At 38.0% G+C, this 21979-nt stretch overlaps 1 protein-coding gene across 2 annotated transcripts in view; it reads left to right on the top strand.

Moving 5' to 3' along the window:
- TNPO1 (transportin 1) overlaps positions 1 to 21979 on the top strand; it is a 43044-nt gene that overhangs the window by 8037 nt on the left and 13028 nt on the right. For both annotated transcript variants that reach the window (XM_014964865.1, XM_014964866.1), the window contains exons 4-8: positions 9642 to 9791; positions 14786 to 14892; positions 15992 to 16125; positions 18525 to 18606; positions 19333 to 19455. In XM_014964865.1, the coding sequence (XP_014820351.1) occupies positions 9642 to 9791; positions 14786 to 14892; positions 15992 to 16125; positions 18525 to 18606; positions 19333 to 19455 (596 nt within the window). The remainder of the gene's footprint in view (positions 1 to 9641; positions 9792 to 14785; positions 14893 to 15991; positions 16126 to 18524; positions 18607 to 19332; positions 19456 to 21979) is intronic.

The raw sequence follows: 21979 nt of genomic DNA, 5'->3' as shown, positions 1-21979 counted from the left end.
GGTGGATCTGACTCATGCTAAATTATCAAAAGATAATGTCCATTGTCATTCACCAAGAATACTCTCTAATCTTCATAAATTCAATTTGTCAGGGGGGCACTGTCATAATCCTGCCATAATATTTTGTTGATGCAAGGTTGTACTGTGAGGTAACATGGCCTACTTGCATCAGCAAAGACTACTATGTTGCCTTCTGGTAACCTTTCTCTGTTTAAGGAGAACCTAAAATCGAGACTTTGTAGACTATTCCGGCTATGTTTCTGCATGTATCCATTCTTTCACTCTGATTTTCACACCTCCAGGGGAAAAAAGGGAAGCTGTCTTTATATGGGGTGAGAATTAAGGTGGCATTCTAGTTGGCCTAATGTCACCTTCCTGTTGGTGGATGTTTTGTATAAAAATTGCAAGAGCAGAAGTGGTGTCAGAGCTTACTGCTTTTTAGGCAAGATTTAGCATACCTAATGCTTCTTTATGTGGTGAAAAAAAGAACAGAACTACTGATAACTGATATTATATCTATTCTAGTTAAGATTCAGGCTGTCTATCCTAAAACACATAAGTCTTTTCTCAGATAAACCTTTTATCCTTTTGTCATGGTTTAACTCCACCCAGCAACTGGGGTGATACAGACTCTCATTTGCCTTCCCCTTTCTGTCCCCCAGAAGGGTAGGGAGAGGAGCGATAAATGGAGGGGAAAGGATGAAACAAAAGGGGTTGAGATAAAGACAGTTTATAGAACAATAAGAGAAAAAAAAAAATCATGGAATCATAGAATGGTTTGGGTTGGAAGGGACCTTAAAGATCATCTAGTTCCAACCCCCCTGCCGTGGGCAAGGACACCTCCCACTAGAGCAGGTTGCTCAAAGCCCCATCCAGCCTGGCCTTGAATGCTTCCTGGGATGGGGCATCCACGGCTTCTCTGGGCAACCTGTTCCAGTGTCTCACCACCCTCACAGTAAACAGTTTCTTCCTAGTATCTAATCTAAATCTCCCCTCTTCCAATTTAAAGCTGTTGCCCCTTGTCCTGTCACTACACTTCATGACAAAGAGTCCCTCTCCGGCTCTCCTATAGGCTCCCTTCAGGTATTGAAAGGCCGCTATAAGATCTCCCTGGAGCCTTCTCCAGGCTGAACAACCCCAGCTCTCTCAGCCTGTCCTCACAGGTGCTTCATCCCTCTGATCATCTTTGTGGCCCTCTACTGGACCTGTTCCAGCAGATCCATGTCCTTCCTGTGTTGAAGACTCCAAAGCTGGACACAGTACTCCAGGTGGGGTCTCACGAGTGCAGAGTAGAGGGGCAGAATCACCTCCTGTGACCTGCTTGCTGGCCACGCTTCTCTTGATGCAGCCCAAGATGCGGTTGGCTTTCTGGGCTGCCAGTGCACATTGCTGGCTCATGCTAAGCTTCTCATCCACCAACACCCCCAAGTTCTCCTCAGGGCTGCTTTCTAGCCATTCTCCGCCCAGCCTGTAGTTGTGCCTGGGATTGCCACGTCCCAGGTGCAGGACCCTGCACTTGGCTTGGTTAAACTTCATGCAATTTGGACAAGCCCACCTCTCAAGCCTGTCCAGGTCCCTCTGGGTGGCATCCCTTCCCTCCAGTGTGTGGACTGCACCACCAAGTTGGGTGTCATCGGCAAACTTGCTGAGGGTGCACTCTACCCCACTGTCCATGTCTCCAACAAAGATGTTGAACAGCAGTGATCCCAGTATTGACCCCTGAGGACCATCAGTCGTCGCCAGCTGCCAGTCGGACATAGAACCATTGACCACAACCCTTTGAATGTGGCCATCCAGCCAGCTCCTTATCCACCAAGTGGTCCATGCATCGAATCCATTAGTTTCCAATTTTGAGACCAGGATGTCGTGCAGGACAGTGTCGAACGCTTTGCACAAGTCCATGTAGATAATAACAATATATATATCAGTATAAAAATAACAATAATAATAATGGTAAAAGAATAAACAAGACACAAGTCACTCTCACTGCTTGGTGAATTGGTTGTTGAGCCTGACCTGAGCAGAGATCATTGATTCCTCCCCCGCTAACCCCCATTTGTATACTGAGCATGATATTTATGGTACAGAATATAGTCCATTGCTCCTTCTATTGTTCTGTCTGTGCTCCTTCCAAGCTTCTATGGGAAACTCATACTAGTCAAGGGCCTTTTTCAACATCACTTAGCAGGACAGTGTCGAACGCTTTGCACAAGTCCATGTAGATAATAACAATATATATATCAGTATAAAAATAACAATAATAATAATGGTAAAAGAATAAACAAGACACAAGTCACTCTCACTGCTTGGTGAATTGGTTGTTGAGCCTGACCTGAGCAGAGATCATTGATTCCTCCCCCGCTAACCCCCATTTGTATACTGAGCATGATATTTATGGTACAGAATATAGTCCATTGCTCCTTCTATTGTTCTGTCTGTGCTCCTTCCAAGCTTCTATGGGAAACTCATACTAGTCAAGGGCCTTTTTCAACATCACTTAGCAACAATATGCGTTATTGACATTCCTTTCATAACAAATCTGAAAAAACAGCAACCACTAGGAAGAAAATTAACTGTATGTCTGCTGAAATCAGGACACCACCTTCGACGAGAGACAGAGAGCATGGTTAGTTTGTGCACAGCTTCTGTAAAGCTTTGCATTTGTGTCCCTCTCCCCTGTCTGCTGGGCTCGTGGCAGGACCTAGGCTAATGGGAAAATACTGAGACAAATGCATGATGGTCCTGATAGCTTTCTGCTGGCCCGTATAGCTGTATTTATCTATCTTGTTGCAGCTATACAAAGCCTTTGTGGTTCTGGTCTTGGATTGCGTTTTAGTGACTGAATTCACTCCATCCTAATGTGGGAACTCTTGTCTTTCGTCTTAACAGAGTGTTATCTCAGTGGATTGATTATGGCCTGCTGTAAGGCTATCACAGTCAAGGATCGGAATCCTTGAGATGAACTTCTAGCCTGAAGGTGAATGAGCTGATTTGGAGAACGCTGCTTTAGTACTCCTTTGTCATAGGCTTTAAGGATGGTTTTTGAAGTTTATTTCCAAAATGCTTTGTTTTTTTTTATAAACCAGTTGAAGATAGAGCACTCCTCAGCAACTTTTGGTCTTGCTCATGTGATGACTTAGTCACTCAAAGTACCTTACTTTGACATGGAACGTTACCGTAGAGGAAGGTCCTTGCTGGGAGGTACCTTGCTGAAAGTCTTCCAAGGCAACTTTAGAGTGTGTTGGCCCGTTGACTACACATTGGTTTAGGTTCTTCAAAAGTGCTGTTCACTGTAAGCATTTAGGAGGTGAGTCTTGGAATATGTATGTTCTCTCAAGGTGCTCATGGAGCAAGGACAGAAAATTTCAGGCTTTCCCTTGATTCTTGAGGTTTTCAGACTTTCAGTTTTGTTTGCTATGCGTTTTTCTGAAGTTCAGGTAGTAAGACCTGTTTTATCCTCCCAATAAATGGGACTTTTTTAGAGTAAGTTGGAGGTATTTAGCCAGCTGTTTGAAGCTTTTCCTTAGTGTGTCTTACAGAGTCATGAGAACCAATACTGACTGCAGTCTGCATTTAGTTCAGTGTAGGCAGCTTACAACAGCTTAGCTCTGCAGCACCGGACCAGGCAACACCATTCCTTCCTAGTGAGGTTGTCTGCTTCATCTGAAGCGGCACACACTGGCTGTTCAAGTTAGTAGTCTCACCAGTACAAATTTTTATTTTGGTATTCCCAAGGAAAAAGCATTTACATGACTTCAAGTGGTGGATATTCTCCAAATCAGTAGATATACTACTGATCTGAGGTAATTCTATCCAAAGAAAGGAGGCTGATGAAGTCGTAGATAGAAATTAGAGACTGAAGATCCATTTCAAATGACGAGGAAGAGCAGCATAGTCACACTTCAGAGTTTCTTAGATAGTCTTATTTTCGTTGGTACTCTGACTAGCAGAGGATCAGTCACTTTGTTCCAAGGAAGAACTCTTGCATACTCAAATACTAGAAAAAAATTGTTTCTAAAATACTGGTAGTAGAAGGTGAAATTGTGTAAAGGCTTATTGAATTAAGAGTATTATCTGTGGTCTCTATTTTAGTATTAAATGCATAGCTGCTTAGGAAGAACACCTCCACTAGTGTCAAAATGCTATTTTGCTATTTACCAGAGTGCAAACTAATATTGCTAATTGAAAATTTGATTATAGTGTCTAGAAAAGTCAGCCAGAATGAAAAAAAAAAAAAAGTGAAGTACAGGCTTAGTAAATAAAAATGAGAAGGTTTTGTCTTGAATTAATGGGGCATTATAGGGGAAGGGTATACTGGCAAGGAAAGGGTATCAGAGAAACAAAGTAGTCTGGCTTTAAAACAAGACCTGTACATGCACGCCACCACACAACTTTCTATACCTATACCTATATGATATAAACAGAAGGAATAGCAGTCAAAACTTCCAATGCACAGCACCCTATACAACACCACTGTTGGTGAGTGTGCTGTATTTTGTGCTTCCCAGCACTCAATTAGCGGTTTGAGCAGTATTCTGAATTACTCAATTTAATAACACTGTCTCATTGTACTGAACCAATTAATCCTTGTTTTACAACAACTAATCATATGACAGATTGTCACGTTTTTAAATATGACATTCACTTTTCATATATTCAGAGAGTGACAAAACGTTTATACATTTGACCACGTCATTTCTTCAGATAGGTTAATTACCCTAAATCCTAACTCACTTGCTGCCAAATGCTAAGTACCTTCCATTGAGAAGCTCATTATTTTCTTTTCCTATGCACTTAGTGCAAAGGTACTTGTCATCTGTCCCCCTCCCCCAACAAATAAACACCAAAGAGAGGTAGCATTATTTTTTTAGATGTTTTCAAACTGCAACAATACACTGCCTTTGTTACATAGTTTGGAGTATTGTAGTGAATCATACTCTCATCACACTGAATCTCCATTTCTTATTAAGGGTTCTTCTGCTCTTGATAGAATTCTAGCACTGTAGGATTTAACTGCAGGAATTGGAGTGCTATGTAAAATGGCATTAGAGAGGAAAAGAGCTGAAACAACCAGTTTGTGGAGATATGATGGAGAAGCTGAAAGTAAGAATGAAACCAGAGGATTAGTTCTTTAAACTTTTTGTGTTTTTGCAAGCCTGTAGGGATGTACAGATTTTGCTATTCTGATTGACCTGTGGTCATTGTTAGTTAGAATGCAGAAACCAACAAGTTAATTGTTGGTCCACAGTTCAACAATCTTCCCGTATTGTCCACAGCTCAGTTTTATTTACAACATGATCTTCAGAAGCATAGCTGTTGCTACTTAGTATTCAATAAATATGCACCACTCAGCATCAGTAGAACATTTCTAGCTTTGTTTTGGTCTTACAGACGTTCCTAAACTTAGGCAGTTGTGTCAAATTATTTTCCATGACTCACATGAGTCAATTGAGCACTGATTGATTTCTGACTAGCTACTGCATTTCAAGGTCATTTATGTATTCAGGTACACTGACTGTTTTAAGCACTGTCAGTCCTGCCTCTGACATGATAATAAACCATACCAGTTTAAGCCAAAAGTCTTATACTTAAGGTTACTTAAAAGTCCAACATCAAAAAAAAATCCCAATTCCAGTAGGATCTCTTTCTGCTAGGAAGCTCGTGAAGGTGTCTCTGTACAGTATTCTTATACATTTGGACAGAAGAAATTGTTTGTCTTCCACTTTCTGTATGACACTGCTCTGGTGGGATCCTTATTTTTTGATTTCAGCTCTTCTAAGAGACAGCCAGTCTCTCAGTAATGGATCAGAAATCTTTGTGTTCAATAGTGACACCAGTAATTATTCTTATCACATTTTGTATTTGTACTTATTAAATCCATATTACTAGTTAAAACACACATGGCTTCTGAAAAAGGCTTAATAGCTTTATTACTGAAATTGACAGAGCAGTTTTGCTTTAGAAAAAGTCTCAGCCTAACATTTAAAGTTGCCAATATCAGAAGAGTAATAGGGCAAAATACAGCCATGCTTGTAATCATTGCATTGGTCTGTGAATTGATGAACCCTACCCTCATTCCAGATGCTCAGTTCTTTTAGCAATCTAGATAGTTATGTTCTAAGGAAGAGAGGATGAAAAGGCATAGTGAGACAAATGGTCACCTGGGCTTGCAGGTGAGCTACAAAAACTTTGTTGCTTTCACATGTGCACCCTATGTCATACGAAGTCTTGTTAAAGGAAATATGGCTGTTTGAGGACACACTGTAGTTCTTAAAAGGACTGCAGTAGCCCTAAAATAACTAATATTTGTAATATGAGTAGGTGTCCATTTGCTCTATCTGTATACTATTGAAGTCTGGAACTAGTATTAGAGTCTTGCAACAGAATTGGAAAATTACTGATAAACAAAGGATGACTATGTGATATGGTTTTATTACAAAGTGAGGCAATGTGAGAGGGGAGTTTTCCACTGATGAACTGATTTGGCACCAAAGATGATATCAAATGCCAAAGGTCTGGTTTGCTTTCCTTCTTTTTCTTGTACTATATGTTCTTGTCAACTCTCTATACTTCCAGGTTGACTGAGATGAAAGGAGGCAAGACTGTGATCTTTTGTGATGGCTGAAGCATATGGCTGACAGAATTTATCACAGAATATAGAAGACTAAAGAGCGTCTTACTCAGCTTTTAGGCCATCTGCCTGTAATCTTGGTGTTACAGCAAGAACTCCATCCAGACCTATATTACAGTCTTCTGACAGTGTAGCTGTTAAGTTGTTGAACACCCTGGATTCCATAAATATATTTGTGCAGTCATATCAGAAAGTTTTGGGTTTTTTTCTCAAACTAGGGTTTTGACTGTGGTGTGGTTTGTTTGTTGTTCGTTTTTTTGGTGTTGTTTTTTAAAAAAAAAAAAATGCCAGAGTATCAGGTTCTGTAGTGCTTCCCTAGCTCAAATGATTGGTGTTTGTTTAGCACTACATCCATCTTCGTGATTTCTGCTTGTCACCTCTTAGTATGGTGGTAATTGGTTTTGCTTTTTGTTTTTAATCTCTTTCTTGTTTCATGATTCTTTTTCTTTCATCAGAGATGCAACTTTCACTATGAATCCCATGGAATCTTTGTTGTGGGTCTGTGGGATAATCACTTACTAAGAACAGCAGCTTTTCTGTTATCTTGGCTGAAGGAATGGATTTAAGATGTTTCATGCTGCTGCATGCCATAGGATAGTTCATAAAGAAAAAAATGGTGCTGAAGTGTCACATTAATGTGACCTTAATTTTTATCTAAACCAGCTGGCTAATCTGCCTATTCTGACACAAGGAACTTGAATAGTATCTGTACCTCTGCTTGGCTAAATTGCTGCTGCCTTGTCTCTTTTGTAATTGTAATCAGGCATTCTAAAGGATTAACGTTTTTGCTTAATACACTGTTTAGTATTTTATGCTGGAGTTCATACTAATAGTAGCTAACGTACTGTATTCCAGTCTGACTTTGGTTGGCATTCTGACTTCTTTCACCCCAAGAAGACACTGCTGGCTGATACAGAATGAGTAACTGTTATGTTCTGTGTCTAACTGGTTGCAGACAGTGATAGCATATTGTGGTTTGCAAGGGCTTTAGATCCTGTTGAAATTAAAGGAAGACTCCTTTGGCTTCCTTCTTCACCAGGCACAACTTTAAATCTTGATAATCATTTATGGACAACTGGATTTCTTGAAGATGTGTATACCTATCAGTGGTTTACAGTTACATAAAGCGATCAGTTTAACATATTATATTGGCATAAGGGTTGATGCAGAGATTTTACTTTGAATTGAGAGTATTTCAGAGAAACCTGAGAATGATCAAGAGAACTTATTTCTTCAGGTCATTCTTCGCCTGATCTTTATTAATGATATCTTAAAACTTTAAACGGAACTACAAAATTACTTGGTTTGACTTGCCAAGTAATAATACTACTTGTCATATCTCACAACTAAGTTCTGTGGTTGAGAAAAGTTTGTCAGCTCATCCAGTCTTTAATATTTAAAATACTAAACCCTTTCTTCCCTCCTCCATTCTCCCCAAAAAGAAGTTGGCCCTTGAAATGGAGTGCTCTGCAAGTGAAATGACTTTTATTTTTGTTTAGAAGCTAGTGGATATTTAAAACATATAGTGTAGGTAAAGTTATAGAATCGTTTCAAATACATGTGCATTGTGTGGCTTCCTGGTTTATGAAGTTACTGAATTCTATGTAAAGGACTTGTTTGTTTGTAAATTAATCCATTTGTAGCTATGGAGCATGAAAAATAATGCTTCTTTAGAATTGAAATATGGACATAAAACCAGGATGATGACAGTCTGGTTTTAGCACTCAAAATCAGTTGATTAAAATCGATTTTAATTTATTGTCCGCCAAACAGAACCCCATCTTCTGAAGAATGCTCTTTTTGTTCTAATGAAGACAGATCACAACACAAAGTGTCTTTAATATCTGTTAGTCAGACATCACAGGTGTACTGAGATTCTTGGTGGTGTAATGCAGTACCTTTAGTTTGAAATACTCTCAGTTTGGAAGTTGTATTTCTTACTCTGGTTATCCTTATTTCTGTTGGAATGTAATAGTTTCGAAGGCCTGGAATAGATTCACATGTAAACTAATTCTTGGCATAAAGGAACTTGGAAAATCTTTTTTTCTTGCCCAGCTCAGGACTTCATACAAAAACAATTCAAACAAGTGGCTAAAATGCCAATTAAAATTAGTTTCTTGTGCTGATTAGGGTTGCTGTAAATTGTAAATTTAAATTTTCCTATATTATAAACTAGTCTTTTATATGTAGAACTCCAGATCTCACTTTCAGAAGTAATACCAGGTTACTTGTGCTCTTGATTACTCGTGACATGAGTCTGCTCCAATATAAATGAAAAAAATAGACTGTTCTTTTTTTGTTCTTCCTCTTGTCTCAGTAATTTAGAGAAATTAGCAGGCAAAAAGAGCTCAGTTAAGAGAATTCAAACTGTTGCCTAAATTTAAATTCTTACTCGGTTCAGGTCACACTTTTCTTATGGTTCACACTATATAACACTTACCTGTGAATGTCGTATAAGACTTTCTTTTTCTTCTTCCTCTGATTTTTAATGTAATAGATCAATAGAACAGCTGATATGTGAAGGGATTACAATACCATATTATAGAAAAATTAAACACCATATTTCTCTGGGAATAAGGAGTGGAGGATTTACTGCATAGTCCCTACATCATTTCTATATCTTGCTACAGTGAAAGCAGATTTGTCATCAACTTCGTGGAGTGTCAGTCAGTATAATTAGAATGTCTGAATATCTTTAGCTGACCAATTTCTTTCATGAGTCTCCTGTACCCTGTGACTTTAGATCTATTCCTTGCCTACTCCTCTATACGAAACTTTCTCTTAAAATGTAGAAATTGTAAGACTGAAATCCTAATTTTGAATAAATAGAAATAGTGAACTGTGAACTGAAAAACTTTGCTACATGAATTGATGGGTGTAGTTGGAAGGAGGAATATGGAAACAAAGATTACTATCTATATATCAGCTTTCCTATTTTGCATTTTTTCTGGAAATCTGCCTTATTCCTATGAGCTGCTTGAAGGCTGACTGTAATTATTTTCTGTTACAGATGAACCAACACGTTCCCTGAGTGGTCTCATCTTGAAGAATAATGTAAAAGCACATTTTCACAACTTTCCCAATGGGGTAACTGACTTCATTAAAAGTGAATGTCTGAACAATATTGGTGATTCCTCCCCCTTAATTAGAGCTACTGTAGGTAAGTTTGCTCTTATTGCTGACTGCTAAAAATGTTACTGATATGGGTGAGAGCTGCACTAGTGATCTAAAAAGTTATTTAACTCCTTAAAACTGCTTGCTTCTGATAATTGGCACAATCTCACTATGTTTTAATGCTGATAATTATTCAATGTGAATATGCAAAAGTCACATTTACTTTTGCTTCCTATTCTCTTAGAACTGATTTAGCAATTCCGTTCATATCTCTTGAAATGTAACTGAATACTAGTTTATTTGAATCAACTAAAATTGAGCTTGCTGCCAATTTCTGTCCCTAAAAACAGAAACAAGGTAAAGGTCTGACTTCAGAACTGTTCCCGTACTCCACTTGCATCAGTGAAAAACTTTAGTTAGCTAATTTCCTGCACCCCATCCCCCATATGCACATGCATACCCCCATATGCACACGCATACCCCCACATGCACACATCCCTTCAGGGAATCAGCATGCCATGCATAACACGTTCACATAATGAGTTTCTATTTTTAAATACCTTCTGTCAGAAAACAGTACATAAAGTGTGGTGTACAGAATGTTATAGAATATAAGAGTGGTTTGGGTTGGAAGGAATTTTTAAGATCATCTAGTTCCAGTGAGAAGTGTTTTGTTACATGGATTTCTGATTTTGTAGATATTTTCTTTTTTGTGCACCTCTTCCATAAAATATGCAGATTTGCATTATTTTTACTTATTTCTAGGTGAAGTTGCTCTTCTAATTGCTCTTTGAGAATATGATTTCATCCAATTACTACAACGATTGTAGTAATTTTCCTTGGCCCCTCAAAAAAATAGAACAAAGTAAAATATTTACTAAAGGACAGTAGAGAAAATGGGTGTAGGTGTCACTTCAGAAAGAAATTCAGCTTGTATCAGCTGACTCCTTTTATAAAATAACCTACCATTTACAGCTCGTTCAGAATCCCTTGCTTTATGTGTAGGATTCCTTCTCCAGACATCTGGGATATGAACTACAGACTATCCTCATCTCTTAGCTTTTTCCTGCTGCCTGTCACTTTTGAAGCTGCTTTGCTATGAATTTTATTAATGTCCCATTTTCTCAATGACAGTAGAAACCAGTCTTCAAGTGACAGGTACTTTAGTGATTTCAGGTTGTACAAGAGTCATGCGTGCTTGTTAGTTCAGAGGAGTTGTCAGCAGAGTACAATGGAGCTGACTATAGAATATATTCCAGCTCGATTTGGATTGCTGTGTTAGGTTTGTTTGGTGGTGACGGTTTGTGGGGTGTTTTTTATTTGCAGGGGGAGGGGAAGTTGTTTGTTTTCAAGCAGTTATACTTTGATTTCTCCTACTACGCAATGTTTGTGGATTAGTAGCTCAATTCCTGTTCAGCTCTAAGTGATCCTTGCTGGGATTATTCAAGCATGTCTGAACCCTGAAGATGGGTAGCAGCCAATGAACTGCATGCTTGTGTAAGAGTTGCTATTCGGCGTATGCTTAGCACCCTGCTATTTGAAGAAAATAAATGTTGAATCTTTGTAGCCTTATGCCATAATAGTGAAGTTGGTCTGGTAGCCCCTGTCTCCTGGTACTGTCTAGGTGTAAATATAGTACTATCTACCTAGGCTGCCTTGTTAGCATCTACTTGGGACACACTAATTAGAGCTGCTTTTTGAGATGCACACTTTTTCTGCAGTTCAATCGCTGTCAACTTAATGGCCCAGTTGAAAATAAGATCTCTGGAATTCTGAGGAAGATGAGCAAGTAGCTTCTAGTGCTAACCAGACAAAAGTTGATACCTTTTGGCCAAGATGGAGGCAAGCTGGTGAAGCCCATCCTCAGAAGTGACCTCACTGAGGAGAATGAGCATGACGATTGAGCAAGTTTTAGAACTGTGACTTGAGACCAAATGGTAGCTACATGTTATTGTATCCTTACTTAGCTTTTCCTTATTTAAACTCCAAATGAGGAGAAGTGTGGAACTTCTCTGTGTTGTGTGGTACAGATTTAAAAACCCCATGTGCCAATGTTGAAATATGGATTCAAGTACAAAAAAGATGGCTGCATGTGTTCAGAACCCACAAACTTATTTGGAAAGAAGTGCATCTATTTAGAAAGTGTCTGTAACTGTAAAAAAATTCAGGGGTGGGATGGGGGAATGGATGGATGGGACACCCTAGTGTAGTCTGGGCAGGACCTTACTGAAACTCCTATTTAAAAGCAAGCAGGGGAAACAGTTTTGAGTGTTTGAGAGTAGTGGTGGGACTGGAGAGCTTCACTGCAGAAGGAAAGGGAAAGCTAATGAATGCCCTATGAGGGAAAATTTTGTTGTGAAGTTCAGCTTTTTAGAATTAAGGAGTTCAAAAGTCAACTTTATGAGCTACAGAGGCAAAACACGACTCCAAAAATCCCAACCTTCCCCTTGAGCTGTTATTGGTGTGAAAGTACTGAAGCATTGTTGCTTTTTCTTTATTTTCAATTTTTTTTTAGCATAGAATTGATGCTGTAAACAGGGGTTGTATGTAATTGAAACAATGACATAAAAGATGCTGTCATGACAATTGTTTTTAACAATTTCAGAATCCCTCGAGTTTGGTCTCTTTCTGTGTTTACTGCTCATTTAGCCCAGCTGCTGTATCTGGTAGATTTCACATTTGACAAGTGAAATATCAACAGATTCTGTAATACATTTTGAAGTTCATTACAAATCAAAGACCATCTATAAAGACTTTCCTTTTCAGATTTCTAATCTTGCACATTAGTATGTTTGTTGGAAAGAAGGGCCTCTTTCAACTGTCAGGTCTAGCCCAAACCTGTCAAAAAGCTGCAAGCTTCTAAATTGATTATTTTTTTAGTTTGATTATTCTTCTGATGTCCATGTTTCTGTTTGAAGTGAAAGCCACAAGGGCTAATCTTTTGTGTCTTCTGTTCCCTGCTGGCCAAATAAAGCAGCAGGTGGGTGGGAAAAGTTTCACATTTGAAAGAAGATGAAGCTCATTACAAACCCGTGAAGATTCCTTTTAGCAAGAACATAAGTGCCTGAAACTTAATTTTATGTGGCTGTTTCCTCATTGTTCTTAAAACCTTTTGCAAAGTTTCAAATGCTATAGCTGTAGTCTCCTCAAGTTCTTAATAGTCGGATTTTTTATTATTTTTTTTTTTTGTCCCCAGCAAAGTGTCTCTTTATCATTTCAAAAAATCTAGCATATCATTAAATGGCTTCTTCACAACCTGTACAGAAATTTCGTAGTGACATGTGTGGTCTGAACTGCATGCATCTTTGCTGCAAGAGGCAGTGGCCTCAGGTCACTTCTTGCCTATGCAACTGGGAGTATTTCCTCCCAGGTTATCCTGTTGTTGTTTGGGATAAGCCTTTTGAAAGAACACTTAAAGTAGTTTTCAAATAGTTTTTCCTTCAGCTGTGAAAGCTTACACATATTACAAGTATAGCCAGACCATTTGTTATCCTCTGAAACCTCTTCTAGGACTTTGGAAAGATCTTCAACCAATCTTTTCCAAAACTACCTTTCCCTTTGAGACTTATAACGCAACTTTTGTCAAGTGTTAGTCCAAAAGAGTTCCAGGAATTTCATTCTTATGTTTTTTTCTGAACCCATGTTCAGTCTGCAAACCAACCTGTGCCAGATTCTAGGTTAGGAAGACAGTTTTGCAATTTAAGTACTTGGACTAGGAGGCAAGAAAATAAATTTATTTTGTTCTTTTTGTGAAGTTCAGTTTAAGTAAAACAAACAAACAAAAAAGTGGATCATTAAGATCCAGCAACAGTAAAATAAGTATTTTCTATTAATGCATCTGATATTCTTTGCAGGACCATAATAATCAGGAGAAATGCAGTCTTTAAGGCTCCATAGATCTCCATAGGCTTTTGGGAATCTTTTCTATTCAGTTGCAGTTATGAAGAGAACTGGATACAAACTACTTCTGGAGCTGTAAAATTGTGGATTACCTCTGCCTTCATTTTTGCCCTTTGTGGGTTCTCCAGTCTATTGCATCAAAGGAAACATGATGCAAAATATCTTTTAGTTACTGTGTGTCTTGTCCAGAATGTCCTTTGCTCTGTAATGTTGTCCTGTATTCTTGTGTATTTAACAAGAATGCTAACATTTCATTCCAAAGAAAAATGATATATTGTGATTAGCTCAATGAAAAAGCTTAGGAAAGCTTTTTTCATCACTTGTCACTTGGGAGATTACTAGTTGTAGTAGTATCGAGTTCTTCTGTGTTCATATTAATTAGAAGCAACTGTCAGTAGCATAACAGATTATGCTATTTGGTTCATTTTGTCTGGAGGCAAAATGGACCATATAAAGTCAGTCCTAGTTTATAAGCATCCTTCCCTGTTCCTGTCACCTAATTAGCTTTTTCTGGGATTTCTGTATGTGCTGGAAACAGAATTAGTGACTCTTTGGGCTGACCTATCTGTTTGCTGGATCTCAATCAGCCAACCCCTACAGCTGATCACTGGATGACCTGCCATAGTGTGTAAGCTCTTATTAGGTATCTTGGTTTTAGAATGTGTCCTAAATGTTTTGTGTCAACACAGTAAAGTTGTGAACACATGACTTGCCACGGGGTTGTAAGTTTATTGAATGACAGATTCCCCCATTAATACTTTTGTAGCATATTAAAGAAGAGGTGACTTGAGGTGGATACTCTTATGTTTACTGGAGGTCAAATTTTGTACAGTGTTTAGTAAATTTAGAGCCAAAGCTGCCCTGCAGTGTTTGGGCATGATTATTTCCTTAACTGGAAGTACTTTGTGCTTGATTTCTCACAACTGAGGCCTTTCTGGTAGCAGTAAGGAACAACTTACCTTTGCATTTCAAAGCTGTTCAAATACCATTTACAATTAAACGTGCTTCCTCTTGTTATGCTTGCCAGTTCTTAGCAAAACAAGAAATTTCTTAAACCCTTAGATATTTGAGAGGAGAAAAATTGGTATGAAACATGTTAAGGTATGTGAGATCTTACTTTCATTCCTCTGATTCCTTTAGGCATCCTGATAACAACCATTGCCTCAAAAGGGGAATTACAGAATTGGCCTGAACTCTTACCAAAGCTTTGCAGCCTGTTGGATTCTGAAGATTACAATACCTGTGAGGTAAGGAGACTTGTAGAAAATAGAAGATTATCATATGAATTGGATTATTTTTATTTCTCTTCATAGGCCCTATGTATAGGGGGTGTGTGTATACATGCACATATATTCTCCTCAAAAAACAGTGGCTCAAATTTGATACTTTTTCTTCTACCTGCTCCATGTTTTTACTCTTCAAACAAAATTTGTTTTCTTTGCATACAAGTGCAATAAGACTGCAAATGGGTAGTTGTAGCGTCTCAGCTGAGAACTGTTGTGAAGTTACTGTTCTGTGATGCCTAATCTTTCAGGCATCATAAGCATCATCAAGTTGACCCTGAATTTTCACTTACTGAAAAGTAGGTTTCGCTCTTCCTGTAACTTAATCTGGAAAAGCGATCTGTCATTGCTGTATCAGAGTGAAATGAACTGTTTTGTTCAGTTTGTAAGAAGGAAAACAAAGAAATACCAAAATAACTTTTTTAAACTATGAGGAAAAATAAAAGCCTTTTCTGATTTAAAAAAAATAAAAATCTGGGATCACACAATTTAAATTACTTGATACTGTCTTCATTAAAATGCGTGAAACACTTTGTATAAAGTAATCCTTAGAGACAGCGTAATGTCCAAGATGCCATGCTGTTATGTGTCTTTTAGAGCTTCTTCCTCAAGAAAAAGGAAAAAAGCCACTTGAAAACAAAACTCAAATTGAGCAACATATCCAGAGTTCTGTTTTGCTTCATAAGAAACCATGAAAGAATATACAATTATATATGTAGTTAAATTGGATACTTCTGCACCTGGACATTTATTTTTCGAAGACAAACTAGATTTTAAGCGTTTTTAAAAATATAATTGAATAGATGAGCATTGAATGCTAAAATTAAAATTACTGCTTATCCATTACTGACTCACCTAGCTTGAGAGTTTACAGATGCCAGTATAAAGTGCTTAAATAAAAAGCATTTAATGATGTTTCAATTTAACTCCATATTTAATTAGCTGCATTTACTTTATTAATTAGCTACATTTACTGTGTCATGCTGTAATTACCTGTTCTGTACAAAACCTGACATTTTGCTTTCTTCAGAATGTGAGAGACTTATTTTTTTTTTTTACACAGGGTGCTTTTGGCGCTCTTCAGAAGATATGTGAAGATTCTGCTGAAATTTTAGATAGTGATGTATTGGACCGACCACTCAATATCATGATACCTAAGTTCTTGCAGTTCTTCAAGCACAGCAGTCCAAAAATAAGGTAGGCTTAGGTACTGTGCTGCAGTTACCTGTTAAAACTGTATTTACATGCAAAATAGCAAGGTTGCTATTTTGTAGATCTCTTTAAAACACGTCATTTTTAATGATCTTGCAGGGATCCACAGAGGTTCTGCGCATCCGTAATTTCCATGTTTATCTCCTTAGTTAATACAACAATCTCATCTCTTTATACACCTTCCAAATACACAGTCAACCTGTGATTTTGAAAATCAAACTGGTTTTGTGTATTATTTTAAAAAAATCAATGCTGTTGTTAGAACTTAATATTCTGATTAGAAAAAACAATTTTGCATGCAGTTTGTAATGACTTCAGCAATGGGAGAGTCAAAATTATTTTGCTGGTAATAGTTTCTGAGTTTTTGCAGAAAATTATTTTTGCTTTAACTACACCAAAACTGAGAAAGCTTTCACATTAATCAAATTCAATCAATTCATCATCTTTTCACTGTAGAACTGTATTGATCTCTCCAAAGTATGAGAAATACAGGATAGAAGAAAAATTCCAGAATTAAATTGTTATTGCTAATATTAATTGCAAAGAGCAGTAGCTTTTCTCCTCAAATGAGCCAACAGCATGCCTTTGTCACAAAGAAGGCTGATAGTCTCCTGGGCTGGAGTGTTGCCAGCTGGTTGAGGAAGGTGATCCTTCCCCTCGTCTTCCAGGTGAGGCCACACCTGAAGTACTGCGCCTAGTTCTGGCCTGTCCTGTGCAAAAGAGACATAGATATACTGGAAAGAAGTCTGGTAATGGGCCATGAAAATGATGAAGGGACTGGAGCATCTCTCACATGATGAATGGCTGAGAGAGCTGGGACTGGGGGAGCTCATCAATGTAGGTAAATGCCTGAAGGGAGGGAGCAAAAAAGACATGGCCAGGCATTTTCCTGTAGTGCCCAGTGATAGAACCAGACGCAATGGGCACAAACTGAAATAGAGAAGCTTCCCTCTGAACATCCGGAAACACATTTTTACTGTGAGAATGAACCAAGCACTGGTGCAGGCTGCCTACAGAGGCAATGTCCCAAAGAGTCTCCATCCTTGGAAATATTGAAAAGCCATCTGGACATGGTCCCAGGCAACCTACCTAGCTGGCGCTGCTTGAGCAGAGGGGTTGGACCAGATAACCTCCAGAGGAACCTTCCAACCTCAGCCATTCTGTGATTCTAGGAAATAGGGCTTTTGACTCCTGTTTGAAAATTATATTGAAAGATTCTACAGCTTGGAGGTGGCAAGTCTTTATTGCCAACAGCATTAGGTGGTGAAGACTAAGAGGAAGAGTATAACCTCGAATATTTCATTATAGTTTTCAAATAAGATTTAGACACTCACCTAAAATAGATGCACACTAAGAAAAATACATAACAAAGCCTGAATTTGCTCTTATGGAAGGGTAAACTTCATACTTCTCTGAAGCTGGCAGATTGAGAAAAACATGCTTTTTTTCCTTACTACATTACACAATCTTTTGATTTTTAACTATGCTGCAATGGTTGTGCCTTTGAGGCTGTTAAATCAGTTTTGGGTTTAAAGTGGGCCACCTGCTGACCTACAGCCCGGTTTCAGTACATTGTGCTGATGTATGAAAACTAGTAGTAGTGTCAGTAAAACACCTTATATTTAAATCTCTAGAGACAAATTTTGAATAACATTTTATGAGACAGTCTTCCAGGAAATGTCTGAACAGAATACAAGTTTGGAGTTACATTAGTAAAAATACTTTAATGGATCTTAAAGGGCTTTTACAGGTAGTTTTGCCTTGTGCCCTTACTTAGGGAATTTGACTTTTGTGTCTCTGAGAATGAAAAATACCCTGTCAATATGGCTTTGCATGACATGAAATGGAAGAACCAGTGCTTCGCTTTATACTATGTGTCTATCACAAGTATTTTAGTATGTATCCTACTACAAGAGTGTGTTTGTCCTAAGCTACAGCTATATTATTGCTATATATTGGTCTCACTAAATACTAAAAATATTGCAAAGGCAGTTAGTTACTTAAGAACTAAAAAGAGCGTGCTAAAATTTCACAGTGTTGACTGTAGGGAATTGTTAATATCAGTAATCATGATATACTCGAAAAGGAACACCCTTGTATACTGTTTGGAACAAGTATGCCAGATGTAGTCATCCTGTTCTGTTTTCTATTCATTGAATATTTAATTTAAAAATATTTATTAGGTATATCAGAGTATGAGGTGGCACTTAAAAAGTGGTATAGTAATTTTGCTTGGGGATACTATCGATATGCAGATTTGTTCCTCCTTGCCTTTAGAAGATGTTTGGACAATGTAATTTCCTAACGTTTTTGATGTCTATGTACAGTTTAGAAAATGTTTTTAACTAAAGAAAAATATGTATTTTTAACTGTTCCATTTGTAGGTCTCATGCTGTTGCCTGCGTCAATCAATTTATCATCAGCAGAACTCAAGCTCTTATGTTGCACATAGATTCTTTTATTGAGGTGCGTGTGCATTCTTGGTTGGGGTGTTAAGCCAAATGATATATGTATTTTATTAAGAGTTTTACATTATGTTTTGTGACCACTTCTACCCCCAAACTCCCCATTTCTGGATTCCCATTCTTAGCTTCAGTCCCCCATGGTTTGAATTTCATTCTGTAGGCTTGATTGGTCTAAGCACTCTCCAAAACCAAAAAATAATATTTTGAGAGAGGCTTCCCTTTCATAAGTAGAGGAAACTCTCGTTGCATAAAGGAGTAATAGTAATGGCAGCAGACTGTCACTCACCTGTGATGGAAAGTTCAGTACAAGGATCATCATGTCACTGAGTCCGTCTGGGTCTCCCTGCATACTGCTACTGAATGTGGATTAGAAGGGTGGTATTTTGGGTTGGCTAGAGTATTTTATTTGCTTCTGTTATGTACTGACAGATTTTTCTGGCTTCAGAACTTCATTTATGTTTAGGAGAAAAGGTAATCCAGGAAATACTGTTCTTGTGCCAGTGCTAATATTAGGCAATGTTTTTGTTATGTGTACAATACAAATTAAGAGGCTGAAGGCTCATTTGCTAAACCATATGTCTTTAAGAAATAAAATTGTATTCTGAGTTGTGGGATGGGAGAGTACAGAAGAATATAATTGCATACTTTAGTTTCCCAGTAATGTCAATTTAAATGCAAATTGAACTAGATGAACTGAGGTTTTTCAACTGATACTGCTTTCCAACAGAATCTTTTTGCACTGGCTGGTGATGAGGAGCCTGAAGTACGCAAAAATGTGTGCCGTGCTCTGGTGATGTTGCTAGAAGTTCGAATGGATCGCCTGCTTCCTCATATGATTAGTATAGTTGAGGTGAGTCTCATTTCCCAGAATGCATCCTGTTTGCGGTCACAGAAATAATAACAAATAAAAAGCATTTATCAGAACAGGTATGTTACTCTTGCATTTGCCTACTCTTCATTTTCCTTCAAGACTGAGATTGTAAAACTTTCTTCTTAGCTGATTGCCAACTTGACATTGTGTTTTGACAGGCAATGCATATGGCAATTGTTTATTCTTCATTAAGTTGATTGATCCTGGCCAGCATCAGCTATACTGTGGAGCAGCCAGGCATTGCTTTGGCCCCAGTTGAGAAGAGTATGTTAAAAATCTAGTGCTAGTGTTGATACTGCTTCAGTTTACGCATTGAAGCTGTCATTTTTTTGGGATGTGTTGACCATAACAAGGATAAGGAGAGTGCTAGTGTTGATACTGCTTCAGTTTACGCATTGAAGCTGTCATTTTTTTGGGATGTGTTGACCATAACAAGGATAAGGAGTGTTATTTTACATAGCTGAGATGCTCTTTGAGCTACTAACAATGTTGCCTCCCATTCAGTTGCAGAGTTAAATGTTATTTGATAGTTCGTTTACCATTCCAGGTTAGTGCAGATTTGTCCACCAGAGGACCAATCAGCTCTGGTTTTTTGTCTGCTCAGTTGCTTGAGCTATGAGTAATTTCCACATTTCTAGGAAATACTGCAGTTCCTAGGTAGCACTTATGTATGCTACTTGGCAGACTGGAAATATAGCTAAGATCATAATGTTTCTCATGCAGATTTCATGTGGACAAGTGGGTCATAACCCAGTGTCAAATTCCATAAGGACTATGTCCAGACAACACAAACAAGATATTGAAGGTTTTTTTGCTCCTCGACATAGGCGTTAGAGATGAATAAAACTGAGATGACCCTTCACAGTCTGGCCTGCTATGTAATCTTCCTAAATGTTGTCTGGAATTCCCTGACACCGGCCTTGGCAGATGTGTTCTCATATAACACAGGACAAGCAAGATTTGTTGGTACTTGGTGGTGGGGTTTTTTTGTTTGGCTGATTGAAAGATTTATATTTTTTTGGAGGCAGATAAAACTTTGGAGATGGTATTGTCAAGAAGTGACAACTTCTCTGGCTCTTCTGCCTCCCCAGATCACTAAAGAACTTCTGGACTTTGTAGGCAGAAATGACGTCACCAACCAGAAAAAGATCCTTCTCACTGTATCTGGTCTTTTGCTGTTGCGAAAATCATTACTCATCTTCCTCTCTACCTAAGACAGTAGCTGTGTTTTTCTATTCTGTAACAGAAAGTTTAGATATTCATTTGGTTTTTTTTGTTTTGGGACTACTGTTACTGATTCCCTAGTTCTGTATACATCCTGGTAGGCACAAATGTAATATCCCAAAACTGATTATTGTTCAGCATTCAAATGAGTCAGGTTTTGCACCTTTGAGGCTTTGATTTCCAGGCCATGTATATGGCTGTCTTACACCACTGACTGTAAGTAGCCTTTTCAGTCTATAACATATAGTATAATACTTATAGAAGATACTTGAAGAGGAAGTGACAGTGTGAGGAACATCTTCAAACAGATATCTTATAGTCATTCTATTTTTGTCTTCCTGGTAAAAGGAAGGCAAAAGGAATCCTACCACAAAGTAGTGGATTTTCAAGCCCTCTGAGATAAAAATGCCAAATCTCTTAACTTAAAGTGCATTAAGGAAGCTTTACTTGCAACAAGCGGGACATTTTTCAACTTTTCTGAGCTGCAGTCTGTTGAAAATTCGGGATAGAGCAGTATTTCTGTTACTGCAGGGTCTTAATCAAAACAGTGAACCTTTAGGAAAAACTTAAAAGTTAGTGCGGTTCTGTTGGAAGGGGTGCCGTTCACAGCAAGTCTTGTGTCCCTGGAATGCATAGGGATTATAAAGGTCCCTCCATTCTATTTCGTTTCAAGAATAAAATGATATTCTGAAGCAACTGGCAAGGGATTTCTTTTGCTATAAATCTGTGTATGAGGAAATGTAACTGCATGGACTTTCACAAGGTTTTCTAAAATGAATGGAAGAAGCAGCTGTTTCAGAAATAACAGCTAGCATGGAAGAATGCAGAAATTACTATTTTGGAAGTTACAAGGGCCTTCCCTAAATTTTTATGGCACTTTTGAATAAGCAACTGATGTAGCAGTAATCTACTTAGGCTTTTGGTTTATGCAGCTATTTAATTTTTTTTGGTTGCACCAGGGTTTAATTTCAATAGCAAGCTTAAAGATTTGATACTGAATCTCTGAATTACCATTCATAGGCTTTTGGTTTATGCAGCTATTTAATTTTTTTTGGTTGCACCAGGGTTTAATTTCAATAGCAAGCTTAAAGATTTGATACTGAATCTCTGAATTACCATTCATGCTAGAAAAATGTGAGGGTTTTTTTTTTTCTCCCTGCTATGGGTTCTACTTAATTACATCCTGTCAGGTAACCAAGATTTGGAAGGGAAGCTTTTTTTATGGTATGGGGAAATAAAAAGTATTTCCATCTTATTAAGGGTATAGTTGTAACTTTTT

This window comes from Calidris pugnax, unplaced genomic scaffold (assembly GCF_001431845.1).
Source record: "Calidris pugnax isolate Ruff unplaced genomic scaffold, ASM143184v1 scaffold273, whole genome shotgun sequence".
Taxonomy (NCBI): Eukaryota; Metazoa; Chordata; class Aves; order Charadriiformes; family Scolopacidae; genus Calidris; species Calidris pugnax.
This window is presented reverse-complemented; position numbering and strand designations above follow the sequence as displayed.